General features: G+C 54.3%; 1 protein-coding gene across 1 annotated transcript; it reads left to right on the top strand.

Moving 5' to 3' along the window:
* The first annotated feature begins 559 nt into the window (after nt 1–559).
* Nucleotides 560–12,507, top strand: PI16 (peptidase inhibitor 16). The gene is made up of 6 exons (XM_036074339.2): nt 560–1,111; nt 5,408–5,629; nt 7,959–8,068; nt 8,565–8,653; nt 9,390–10,067; nt 10,259–12,507. The coding sequence occupies exons 1-6, from the start codon at nt 956–958 to the stop codon at nt 10,378–10,380; spliced, it is 1,377 nt and encodes a 458-aa protein (XP_035930232.1). The 5' UTR covers nt 560–955; the 3' UTR covers nt 10,381–12,507.
* The last annotated feature ends 753 nt before the right edge of the window (nt 12,508–13,260 follow it).

Here is a 13,260-nt window from a genome sequence, read left to right as displayed (position 1 = left end):
AACTCCTGCTGCATCAGCTCACTCATCCCTCTGCTTTTCTGCTCTCTCTTGATTTCAAAAACAGACACATTCTATTTTCTAGATGTTCAGAGCAGGAAAGATCCCAGCATCCCACTTCCAAACGAGCACCTCAAGCATATGCATTCATAAAGGGTATGAAGAAGCCAACATTTTATCCGTATCGAAAAGCCCTATTCCAGGATACAACGAGAGTGGGAACCACCTCAGTCTCTTTTCCCGTGGCCAGGAGTCCTGCCCCCCCCGGGGCTGGGAGCTGGCCAAGGCCACGCCATGTGGGTAGTTGTTGTCCACTGTTCTGAGTGGCAGGTGCTGTCCTGGGTCCTTACATACATTTGATCTCACTTAATCCTCCTTCCAGCCCTATGAGGTGGGTACTATTACTGCCACTGATCTGATTAAGAAAACTGCCAAAAACACAGCGAGCAAAGGAGCAAAACCAGGATTCAGGTTTTGGTTGGCCCGTCTTTTTTTTTTTTTTTTTTACCAAATACATCTTGTGTTCCTGCGTCCTTCCATAAGCCAAGTACATCTTCCTCATCTTGCCCAATCCTCAGGGGTAGGGTCCACGTGGTTTCCATCCTCCTACTTGTCCTCAGCACCCAGTGGGTGCGACCTGGGTTACTATATTTTTGCCCCTGAGGACCTGTCCACCACACAGTAGGGGCAGTGGAATGCACACAGCACTTGGCCTGAGCCCCTGTTACCCAGAGAAAGGAGGCTCTTGCCAAGGACTCTGAGGGGAGATCAATGCTGGGAGTGGACTCAACTCTGGTCAGGACCCAAGCACCCAGCCCTCCTGGAGACACTGTGTGAGCTGGGCCAGGCCTGCAGACGGCCCCTCCCGCCGCCCCAGCCAGGGTGGTGCTTGTGTGGGAAGGACTTTAAATCCAGCTGCCAGACCCCTGGCCGGGAGAGGCTGAGAGGACTGGCCACCATGCACGGCCCCTGCAGTCCGCTGTTCCTGCTGCTGCTGGCAGCCACTGGGGGCCCCGCCGGCGCCCTCACTGATGATGAGAAGCGCGTGATGGTGGAGCTTCACAACCTCTACCGGGCCCAGGTGGCTCCCCCTGCCGCGGACATGCTGCAGATGGTGAGTGCGGCCAGGGGCCACTCACCTGCCGGGACTGAAGGGGTGCTGGGCGGGCCCCCCCTTCCCTCCCACCCCCGAGCTGAAGCTACCTCAGAGACTCATCTCTCTGGTCAGTGACAGAGACATTATGTAATTCACAGGTCCCCAGAAGCAGCCCCATTCTACAGATCGGGAAACTGAGGCTCCGAGGGACTTGCCGGTCCCTCAGGGGCTTTCAAGTCACACAGCTGGTAGAGCCAGGCCTGGGAGCCCCAGCTTCCCACTCCAATGGCCCCTTCCCAGCACTTCCTAAAATGCAGGTGCCCCTCATAGGGGGAACGTAGGAAGTTCCCAAACACCTTGGTGAAGACGGTCTTTCAGATGCCTTCCAAGGCAATGAGGAGAGGACAGGGGGACAGCAGGATGGGTCCCAGCACTGGGGGAGGAGGGATGTATGAGGAGGTGGGCGAGAACAGGAGCCAGAAGCAGAGAGGGCTCTGCATCACACAGTTCACATTCTGTCTCGGTCCCACAACAAGACCTGCGATTTGGGGTGGGTCCCTTAACCTAGTAAGGACCATCAGTTTCGCATCTGTAAAATGGGGTCACCATTAGAGCTACATATGGGCTACATCAACATGGGCTGAATCTCCCAGATAGAACACTGGCGGGGGCGGGGGATGAAATCTCAAAAAATATATATACAGGAGGGCATATTTACATGAGGTTTAAAAACATGTAAAAACTACTACACAAGTATACTTGTGGGGAGACATGCAAATGTAGTAAACGTACAGAGACATGCTTATAGATGACGGAAGCCAGATTTGGGGTGGCAATTTACCTCTGTCAGGAGGGAGAGTTACTTGATGGTAGGGTTAGGGGTAGGATGTTTATGCTCAAGATGAAAAGAGGGAAAATCAGGGCTCCTGGCTCAGTCAGTTAAGCATCTGCCTTCAGCTCAGGTCATGATCCCAGGGTCCTGAGATCGAACCCAGCGTTGGGCTCCCTGCTCAGCGGGAGCCTGCTTCTCCCTCTCCCTCTGCCCCTCACGCCGCTCGTGTGCTCTCGCTCTCTCTCAAATAAATAAATAAAATCTTAAAAAAGAGAGAGAGCAAGAGAGAGAAAATCAGTAATTCACCTCGTTCCTACCCCCCCCCCCCGGAAGGCTGAGCAGGCCCATCCTCTCTGGCCACCCTCAGGTGCCCTGGGAGGTTCAGGAGCAGCATCCAGGAACCCCATAGCTAGTGCCCGTCACATCTGGGGAACACAGCAGCGAGCCTGAGGGTCCAGGACTGGAGTTCCAGTAGCTCTGCTCAATCTGGCAAAGGGACTCTGGGTACGTCCCTTTACCTTCAAAGGCTTCCATTTCCTGATCTATCACTTGGGACAGGCAATCCCTACCCTGAGGGTCAGACGGGAAGACGTGTGACAAAGATCAAGGAAGGCCTCTAGAAATGCACACAGCACCACCATTCAAGCCCTGTCGGCCTGGCAACCAGGAACTGCAGATGATAGGTCAGGAGCACTGGATGCTGGTTCCAGCTCTGTCAATAGCTCCCTGATTGAGGCCTGGAATGCATTATTGAGCCTCAGTTTCCCCATTTGTAGACCCCTGATGCCCTACAGTCTTGTTGGCTGAGGCTGGGGGCTACCCATCCAGGAGCTGCTTTGTGGACAGAGATGGACCTTGGGCTGGGGCAACATTCTGGGAAGCAGTTTGGATACTCAGGGGATATGATGCCGTCTGGTGGGAGGTGATGGGAGGAGGGGACGGACTGGGACACCAGGACAAATTTGGAACAAGGCTCAGGCTCAACCTCAGGAGTGGGAAATACAGAAACTGTGGAGCCAGGTGGCCTCATTCAAATCTTGATTCTGCCATTCATTAGCTACGTGACCTTGGCTAAGTTACTTAACCTCTCTGTGCCTCAGCTTCCTCATCTGTAAACTGAAGATGATGACAACATAGTAACTCCCTTGTAGGATGGTTGTGAGGGTTAAATGAGTGAACATTTAGAAAGCACTTAGAACAGTGTGTGGCATACAGTAAGTGCTCAATAAGTGTGTGATTAACAAAAGAGGGAATGGGTCCAGGGTGAGGCAGGTGGCAGTTATCACGAGCTCTTTTCTCTCCCTTAGCTTCCACATCTAATCGTTACTACCTTTACCTCCCAGAAGGTTTGATTTTCCTTGAACCCTACTCCCCCATCCTCGTCCCTTGGTACAACCCTGGTCCAGTCTTTCATTACTTCTCCCAAGGACTCCTAGAAGAGCTTCTACCTGCTTCCTCAGCCTCTGGCCTCCGCTGCCAAAATGAATAATCCCACACACGGGCCTGACCTTGCTCAACACCGTTCAATGGCTCTCACTGGCTCCTGACTGCCTCAGGATAAAGCTCCATCTCCCGAGAAGGCTCTCTCTGTGTGTCTGGCCCCTGCTGAGCCTCCAGCTTCCTCTCCTGCTCAGTTTCTCCCTCAGTATCCTCAACAGTTTGTCCTTCCCCAACCAAAACGCTGTTTCTCACCTCCATGCCTTTGCTCACGCTGTGCCTCCTGTTCTCTCCACCTGACCAATGCCTCGGTTTCAACACTTAGCTTAGTGCCCCTTCTCCACCCTCACCTTGGGCTAAATGGCCCTCCTCGGTGCCTCTACACTGCCTATTGCAAATCTGTCATGTACCACATGGTGGCCCAATCAGCAGTTTATGTACGACAATGTGAACTTGGGCTTCTCGGTCCTTGCTCTCAGCTCCGGGCTGGCACGGTGCCTCGGACTGTTGAACGAGTGAGTGATGAGTGAATGGATGAATGGACTTGTTTGCAGATGGTGACCATGTGGCCAATGTGGGTGGGTGCCGTGACTCTCAAAAAATCCACAGGGGTCTCTGGAACACTGAGAAGCCTTGAGACCCACAGGACTCTACTGGTGGGACTCCATGCATCCAGTCGGAATAGGAATCCCAGCTGGGCTCTGTAGGGAGCTGACAAATGTCTACTGAGCTGATGAATGTCTATTGAGCACCTGCTCTGTGCCAGACACTGGGGCCACATCACCATCTTACCCCGAAGGAGCTCACAGTCCAGTCTGGAGCCCTGCAGGTCCTCCCAGACCCCCTGCTCCTGGTCCCCCGCACCCTGCCGCATTCCCACTCCCAATCTCCCCTTACCTGCCAGAGTCTGAGAGAACCTCAGGGAGCAGTGACAAAACACCCAGGGAGGGAGAGGCTGTCCCAGGCCTGTGTTCCCATGCCCACCCCAGGCAGCCGCTCCTGAGAACTGTGTGTGGGTGAGGAGCCACACAATCCCCTCCTCTCAGGGTCCCCCAAGCTCTTGGCACTTTGTAGGCTGTCTGGCTCCCACAGTTGGCTGGGCCGCCGGAGGGTGGGGCAAGAGTTGCCGCCAGGCCTCCCATTGCTAGGAGAGGCCAAGGACAAAGTTTAATGGGATCCAGGCCTTTCTCGTCAATCCTTCATTAATCCCTCTTCCCACCCACACTGGGCCTGTCCTCCCAGCCAGGGACACAGAGAACCTCAGAGGTCCCTTCACTTCACATGCCCTCACCTGAGGTCCCCCCGGAGAACACTGCCTTTGGGATCTGACAGCCCCTTGAGACACCAAGCCTCTGAAAATAGGCCTCTCGGTGAGGGTCACCCAGAGACACTTAATCTTCTGGGGGAAAGGGGCTGTCAGTTGACAAGAGTTGAGAGCACTTGGGAGGGAAGCCTGGAAATGGTAAAGCCGTGGAGGCTGGGCGACCACAAGGGGAGAGTGGGACCTGAGAGGGGAGTGCTGTCCCCCCCACCCAAGTCATATTTATGGTGTGTGGGGAAAGGGGTGGAGGATGGCAGAATAAACAACGCAGCCCTTGACCATCTCGCAGGAAATTCTGTGGTCTTCAGAGCAGTCAGGTGGCCCCGGGAGGTAGTCAGGGCACATTGGCCTTCCTTTTATTAATATTAATTAATAATAACACCGTCACAAACATCATCTCATTTATTGTTCCCAAAGCCCCATGAGAGTTCAGAAAGGTTAGGCAATCTAAAATCACGCAGCTGGTAAATGGTCCCAAGCTTAGCCAACTCCATGGCGTGGCGTGCAGCCCTCCCACCTCGCCCCAGAAGCCCACCGGGAGCACAGCCCTGTTCCTGAGCATGGCCAAGAGTCACCCCGCAGGAAGGGAGGGTCTCCGGGCTCCAGAGGCCCCCAGGACACCTTCAACCTTCTTCTCTGAGCCCCACCGCCCTCTCCCACCCCCCTCTCCCCGTTTCCACGAGCCCAAGGCGTTCCTCACCTCCCTCCCCGACCTGCCGCGCAGAGGTGGGACGAGGAGCTGGCCGCCTTCGCCAAGGCCTACGCGCGCCAGTGCGTGTGGGGCCACAACAAGGAGCGCGGGCGGCGCGGCGAGAACCTGTTCGCCATCACGGAAGAGGGCTTGGACGTGCCGCTGGCCATGGAGGAGTGGCACCACGAGCGCGAGCACTACAACCTCAGCACCGCCACCTGCGACCAGGGCCAGATGTGCGGCCACTACACGCAGGTGCGAGGCCCCTGGGCGGGCGGATGGGGCGGTGCAAGAGCAGTGGGCGGGGCTACACGGCGAGTGGGCGGGGCCTCGTGCGCAGTGGGCGGGGCAGGGGCCGCCTCTCCCTTTCCAGCCTCGGAGCCCAGGGAGCCCCCACTCTAAGCCCCCGAGACCCTTGGTAGAAGTCGTGTTTCCACCGGAGCTCATGTGTTGTCCAGGCCTCTGACGAAGTCTGCTCCTCAAACTGCCTAAACCATTTTCAGGTGACTTTTTTTTTTTTCCAAAGATTTTATTTATTTATTTGACAGAGATAGAGAGAGAACACAAGTAGGCAGAGTGGCAGGCAGAGGGAGAGGGAGAAGCAGGCTCTCTGCCGAGCAGGGATCCAGACGTGGGGCTCGATCCCAAGACCCCGGGATCATGACCCGAGCCAAAGGCAGCTGCTTAACCGACTGAGCCACCCAGGTGCCCCTTTTTTCAGGTGACTCTTGAAGAAACACAATCGTTTGAAAATCTAGGTGGCCCCTCTCGGCCTCCTCCTACTGAAGGGACCTAAGTTAGGTGTCGCAGAGCCAGTGTCGTGGACGGTAATTGTTGTACTAGGCCGTTCTGACCGACCTCTAAGCGGTCCTGTCCTCCGGCCTGTTAGGCAGGGCTGTTTGCCCTGTGGTAACTGCCCCCGACTTCTGGCTTCTCTCGCTGTCCCTCTTTTGTCATTTCTCATGGTGTCTGCTTCTAACCTGCCAGGGACCGATAAAGCAAATAGACAATTGTGTGTGTTTAACTTTTCTTCTACTTTTAAAAGTCATGTGTAAAATAAGAGCAAATCGTCAGTGAGCGAATGTTTCAGGGAGCCTTCGAGATCATTTCCTGCCCCAGGCAGTCACTTCTTGCTTGTGTCAGGGTTCTCACTGCATTTTGAAAGTTTGAGTTTCCAGGTAAGAGATGTTGGGTGAGGGTGCTGTAGGGGTGTGTGTATATGGGTGTGTAGGGGAATTAACACTGGTGTTATTGAATTCTTGTTCTTCTCCACCCAATGCTTATTGTTCAAACAGTAACATGACAAATTTTTTTAAAAGAAAAAGGATGAACAAACTTCTTGCCAGCCATTTCCACCAATTCCACTTTCCAGTGCTCCTTTTGAGTGATATTTTTAGTGCTAATCTTTGGGGAAGGAAATCCTGACATCACCCATCCAGATGAAGAAGTTATGAGGGCCCAGCAGCCCTCCCTGTCTCCTCCCCTCCATACCCTGCCACCTCTCACACTCCCCCCCACCCCCAACACACACACACACACACACACACCCCTCCTGCTAGGATTGCTGTCAGAGCCCAGCAGGAGTGGGCCTGCCCTACCACCACCCCAACGTTCTCCAGGGCTGACTGCACATGCACTCTGGGGTCATTTCTGCCTGGGAGATGCTCAGCAGTGGTATCCTCAGCTAACTTAAGCAGGAAAAAACAGTCCGGGGTTCCTGGGTGGCTCAGTCATTAGGCGTCTGCCTTCGGCTCAGCTCATGGTCCCAGGGTCCTGGGATCGAGCCCCGCATTGGGCTCCCTGCTCAGGGGGAAGCCTGCTTCTCCCTCTCCCACTCCCCCTGCTTGTGTTCCCTCTCTTGCTGTATCTCTCTCTGTCAAATAAATAAATAAAATCTTAAAAAAAAAAAAAGAAAAAAAACAGTCCGGGGGAATGTATGCAGAATTAATAGCTGGAGCCAGATCTCACAACAAAAACTGGCCTCCATTTAAGTGACTCCTGAGCAGACAAGGCCTACAAATAGCAAGGAGAGGCTGCTGGTCTCAGTCCATGGTGGTGCGCAAAGGCTGTTTTGACTTTTAAAATGTTATACTTAAGACAGAACTCCTTCTAGCAGCTAGGAGACCCAGACTTAGAAACAGCAGAGCAGATCCCTGCCCACCTGTGATGTGGGGGGAAGTTCTACATTCAAAATGGTTCCTTTTGTTCTCTTCCTTGGATTTTGTTTGTTGTTGATTTCTAAGATTCTCCCATTTGAGATTCATTCCTTTGGATATACCCCTTGTTTAAAATGCACAGGAAGTTGCAAAAACAAAACACAAACAACACGCAGGAGGAATTCATGAGGGTATGTACAAAGGGAAGGTTTTCAGAGAAAGGCCTGGTGAAATAGTGTGTATGGTTCAGGACAAATTCTTCCCAAACCCCCTGTTCAGAGTTTTGTCCTGAAGCTGCGTGTCCTCAGAGACTTGGATCTGACAGGTTGTAGGAATCCTCCTCTCCCTACCCATAGAAGACTGGTGTAGAGAGACGCTAGCTACTGGTGTCTCACCCCGGCTAAACTCTTGGGTTTCCCCTTCTTCAGGTGGTCTGGGCCAAGACAGAGAGGATTGGCTGTGGCTCCCACTTCTGTGAGAAGCTCCAGGGTGTTGAGGAGATCAATATCCAACTGCTGGTTTGCAACTATGAGCCCCCGTGAGTGCCCAGGGATCCCTGGGGGTAGAGGATGGGCAGAGCCAAGGGGAGGGTTGAGTTGGGCAGTCTAGGAATGTGGGGGGTGGGGGGACCTGGGTGGCTCAGTTGGTTGGGAGACTGCCTCCGGCTCAGGTCATGATCCTGGAGTGTCAGAATCGAGTCCTGCATCTGCTCCCTGCTCCGCGGGGAGTCTGCTTCTGCCACTGACCCTCCCCCCTCTCATGCTCTCTCTCTCTCTCTCTCTCTTTCAAATAAATAAATAAAATCTTAAAAAAAAAAAAAAGAATGTGGGAGGGGGCCACTCCGGGGCCTATACCCCATACCGGTGGGGGAGCTGCGAGGGCACCTATGGGAGTCTGCTCTCATTGGCCCAGCAAGCTAGTTGGGAGCAAGTTAAGACCCAGGGGTACTTCCGGCCTAGGTATGTGTATGAGGGATAGGGACAGGGGTCTCTAGGGACCGCCCCCGCCCCCAGCATCGTCCTCGCCTCCCGCAGGGGGAACGTGAAGGGAAAGAGACCCTACCAGGAAGGGACTCCGTGCTCCCTGTGTCCCTCCGGCCACCGCTGCGAGAAGTCCCTCTGTGGTGAGTTGGGGGTGGGGTGGGGAGGAGAAGGAAGGGGCGACAGGGGATGCCGACAGAATGGTCCTTAGAGCCTCCCCGGACTCCCGAGCCGTGCCCGGGCAGGGGGAGGGGTCTGGCGGGACGCGACCTCCCGCGCCCTTGGCGGGCCCACCCTATCCGGGTTCCCAAGCCCACTTCGCTTTCCTTGCGCACTTTGGCGCCCTGTCCTTCAAAGTGACCGGATTTTAACCCTCCGAGCGGACGGGAGGGGACAGGGTGTGCCGGCCCCCGAGCGTAGGGCGAGGTGAGCGTGGCCAGAGGAAAGGGCCCCCGGTGGGGCGGGGCCTAGTGGTGGGCGTGGCCAGAGGAAAGGGCCCCCGGTGGGGCGGGGCCTAGTGGGGGGCGTGGCCAGGCGGACTTGAAAGGGACGGGCCTGCGACGCGGTGACGCGTTAGGCAAGATTCCAGCCAGCACCAGGGGAGGCAGCAGCAGCAGTCCCAGACTCTCGGCTCGAGAGTCCCTGCGATAGTGGTCGTGTGAGTGCGGAGAGGAAGATTTGGACAAGGAGGTGGATAGAGGAGACACTGTTATCATGTTATAATAAAATAACATTTGTTATCAACGAAGGACGTAGTCGCTGGAGGGGATGTGTGTTTCTGTGTCATCATAGGACATTTGGTCGCCTCGCCTTGATTGTGGTGGGCTGAGGGATGTGGGGTCCTGCTCTACACTAACGCCAGGCCTTGTTTCTTGTCAGAACCCGTCACAGGCCCGGAAGAGGCTCAGGATTTGCCCTACCTGCTAACTGAGGCCCCATCTTCCCTGGCAACTGAGGCTTCAGGCTCTAGGAAAAGCAGTAGCCCTTCCTCCCTGGCAACGGAAACTCCATCCTCCTTGGTGACAGAGGTCTCAGGCCCTCTGGCAACCACGGCTCTACCTGCTGTAGAAACCGAGGCCCCATCTTCCTTAGCAACGGAAGATCCCCCCTCCATGGCAACAGAGACTCCACCTTCCTTAACAACTGAGGTCCCTTCCTTTTTGGCAACTCACAGCCGGTTCTCCCTGGATGAGGGGCCAGCTACCTTCTCCAAATCAACCCATGATCTCATCTCCAAATTGGCAGACAAAGAGGCCAGCGGGACAAGCGTGCCCTCCAAGAGTCCAGAGAGTTCTCTGCACCCCAAGATATTCTTGGCAGGGACACGGGAGCCGCTGCCCCACTCCCAGAAGGCGGGCAAGGCTGAGGCCGAGTTGTCTCCTTCCAGTGAGGTCTCGGCCTCAGTTTTTCCAGGCCAGGACCAGACAGGTGAGCTGCCGGCCACACTGGACCACATGGGGCACACCTCCTCCAAGTCCCTGTCCAACTCCCCCAATACCTCTGCCACCGCTAAGGCCGTGGGCGGGCGGACCCTGGCTCTGCAGTCATCTTTAGCAGGTAAGTCCTGTAGCGTTCGTCCCACCTTCCCTCCTTGTCTCCAGAATGTCGGCACCCTGCCCCCAGCATGCACCCTCTGAGTGAGAGCTTCCTCCCTGGCTGCTGGCCCCCCACTTGCATGCCTGGCAGGGAGGGTGGGAGGCCAGGCAGAACTGCATCCACGCTGAGACAAAGCCTCTCCCTCCCCACAGGTGCGGAGGGCCCTGAAAAGCCTAGCGTCAAGTCAGGGCTAAACTCGGGCCCCGGTCACATCCGGGGCCCCCTTCTGGGACTGCTGCTGCTGCCTCCCCTGGTGCTGGCTGGAATCTTCTGAAGGGGCCGCCACTCAAAGGCAAGGCCTGGTGGGGAGACCCTGGCCTCATGCCCACTCTGGACTGCCTTTCTCCGAGGAAGAGGCCACAGTTTCCTGGGCAGGTCCTGCTCTGTGGCCCCAGTAGCCCCCGGTGACCCCAGCTCCTGGCCAGACTGCAGGCCGGTGCCCTCGTGCCCTCAGGAGGCCTCTGTAATGCCAACTGCTGGTACCGCCCCGTGCGTTCCTCTGCCTGGGCGGAGGTCCACCCCTCAGCTAGCTGCAGGTTGTTCTGAGCAGTGTCCCTGTGGCCACTTGGGCTCATTCTCCAGTTGTCCTGTGGCTGTGGTTCTGCTCTTCCAGGGACGGATCTCAGTGCTTCCCAGAAACCCCTGGACCCCTCCTAGTCCCCTGGCTTCTTCCTTAAGCCATCTGAGTCTGACGCTGTTCCCGGGAGGACCTCCTGCCTTCCCAGGCTGAAGAGGTCAGCTGTCCTCCTGCCATCTCCCCCACCCTGCCCCCCACCCCCCAGACAAGATGCTTCTTGGCTGAAGGCCCTCCGGACAGGAAAGGCTAGGAAAGGCTGCAGGAAAGGCTGCGGGGCCGTGCCTCATCCACAGATGCCTTGGGGGCATGAGGCCTGCCACCTGGCCCAGACCCCTCCTGCCCCGCCCATCTCAATCCTGGGGCGGGGGGATTCAGGGGAGATCCCTGCCTACCGGGCTTGGGACTGTCTGCCTCGGCAGGTAGGGGGTTCTCCCTGAGTGCCCCCTCCCCCTACTTGCTGGTATAGCTGGGGAGAGGGGTTGTGAGGAGCAGATGAAGGACAAGCCCCACTTGAATGGGGTTCTACACGGGGAGGCGGGGGGCAGGTAAGGACCAGGGAAGGGAAGCAGCCCCTGACTCCTGAATAAAACCTGTGTAAGAGTACCGAGTCTCTGTGCTTATGAGGGGTGGCGGGCGAAGAAGGGCTCTTTGAGAGGCCCTGAAGAGGCTCCCCTTCCAGCCCCAGCACCTGCTCCCCCTCCTACACACCTCCTCTCCCCACACACTCCACCTAGTCCTTTGGGGCACCTTTCTTTTCCTTCCTATAAACTGCCCCCCTCCCCAACTCAAATCTTCAGGCAGCCAGCAGGAAGGAGGAAGGGCCAAGGGCTGACTCCCCCATCTCCAGGGGTCACCCGTGGAGGCTTAGTTGGGTTTTAGACCCAGAATCAAGGAGTGGCATACAGCCTCTTTACAGGGTGCTGCTGCCCGGGCCCATCTGGTACACCAGGCCAGAAGGCTTTGCCAGCCCTGGGTGCTTGGAGGAATCCTGAGAAAGGGTTCTGGAGTCCCAGACACACTCCCCCAGGGGAGCATAGCAGGACTGCGCGGAGCGCTGCGGGGCAGGAAAGTGTGTGTGTGTGTGTGTGTGTGTGTGTGTGTGTGTGTAGATGGACCACGCCAATAGTTATGAAGGATGTTTAAGAGAGGTCAAGTCTTTGGAAAATAAGCCTTTAACTCTTACTTTAATAGGCCCTGTTCTTCATCATAAAAAATTTTAAAGGGGCGCCTGGGTGGCTCAGTTGGTTAAGCGAATGCCTTCAAGCGCTGCAGGGCGGGAAAGTGTGTGTGTGTGTGTGCGCGTGTGTGTGTGTGTGCGTGTGCGTGTGTGCACGCGTGTGTGTGTGTCATAATGTATTAAGATATAACCTAATGATATAAATTAAGATATAACTCATTTAAAGTGTACCACTCAATGGTTTTTAGTATATTGAGTGGTGCAACCACCAGCACAGTCAATTTTAGAACATTCTCAACACCCCAAAAAGAAACTCCTTCCCCATTAGCAGCCATTCTTCATTCCCCTTCCACCCCAAGCCCTAAGCAACCACTAATCTATTGTCTCTATGGATTTGTCTATTCTGACATTTTGTATAAATGGGATCATACAATAGGTGGCCTTTTCTGTCTGGCTTCTTTCACTTAGCATAATCTTTTCTAGATTTATCCATGTTGTAGCATGTGACGGTATTTTATTCCTTTTTATTACCAAATAATACTCCCTTGTAGAGAATACATTTTATTCATTTGTCAACTGGGGGACATATGGGTTGTTTGTGCCTGTTGGCTATTATGAACGATGCTGCTATAAACATTCACGTAAAAGTTTGTGTGGATATGTTTTCATTTCTCTTGGGTCTATACCTGGGAGCAGTATCATAGGGTAATGCAGTCGCTCTATGCTTAACTTTTTTTAGGAACTGCCAGACTGCTGCCCCATTGCACATGCGTACCAGCAATGTACGAAGGTTTCCGTTTCTCCACATCTTCACCAGCACCCATTATCGGTCTTTTCAAAATTATAGCCATCCTAGTGAGTGTGAAGTAGTATCTAATTGTGCTTTTGATTTTCATTTCCCTGCTTTCTATGGAGAGAGTTCTTTTGCCCATTTTTAAACTGGGATACTTGTCTTGAGTTATAGGAATTCTTTATGTAGTCTAGATACAAGTCCCTTACCAGATACATAATTTTAAAACATTTTCTCGCATTCTGTGAGTTGTCTTTTCAATTTTTCTTTAGGATGTCCTCTGAACATAGTCTTTTAATTTTGATGATATCCAATTTATTTCTTTTCTTGTTGTATCTAAGAAACCGTTGCCTAATCCGAAGTCAGAGATTTACGCCTATGCTTTTTTCCAAGAGTTTTATAGTTCAATTCTTATATTTAAGCCTTTAATCCATTCTTAGTTGATTTTCATATGTGGTGTAAGGTGGGAGTCCAACTTCATTCTTACGCATGTGAATATCCAGTTGTCCAAGCACTTTTTTGTTGAACGTGATTCTTCCTCCATTCACATGAAGAGAACCCATCCAAGACCAGAAGCAGGGACCTCTTTGGAAGTTCATTTTTGGGGAAA

The sequence above is a fragment of the Halichoerus grypus genome, chromosome 9 (assembly GCF_964656455.1).
Source record: "Halichoerus grypus chromosome 9, mHalGry1.hap1.1, whole genome shotgun sequence".
NCBI classification, from domain to species: Eukaryota; Metazoa; Chordata; class Mammalia; order Carnivora; family Phocidae; genus Halichoerus; species Halichoerus grypus.
Note: the sequence above shows the minus strand (reverse complement) of the source record. Positions and strands in the feature narration are given on the sequence as shown.

Coding starts and splice junctions, on each gene's coding strand:
- PI16 (XM_036074339.2), top strand. CDS start 956: ATGCACGGCCCCTGCAGTCCGCTGTTCCTGCTGCTGCTGGCAGCCACT. Junction 8,069..8,564: donor GTTTGCAACTATGAGCCCCC/GTGAGTGCCCAG, acceptor CGCCTCCCGCAG/GGGGAACGTGAAGGGAAAGA. Junction 10,068..10,258: donor TCTGCAGTCATCTTTAGCAG/GTAAGTCCTGTA, acceptor CCCTCCCCACAG/GTGCGGAGGGCCCTGAAAAG.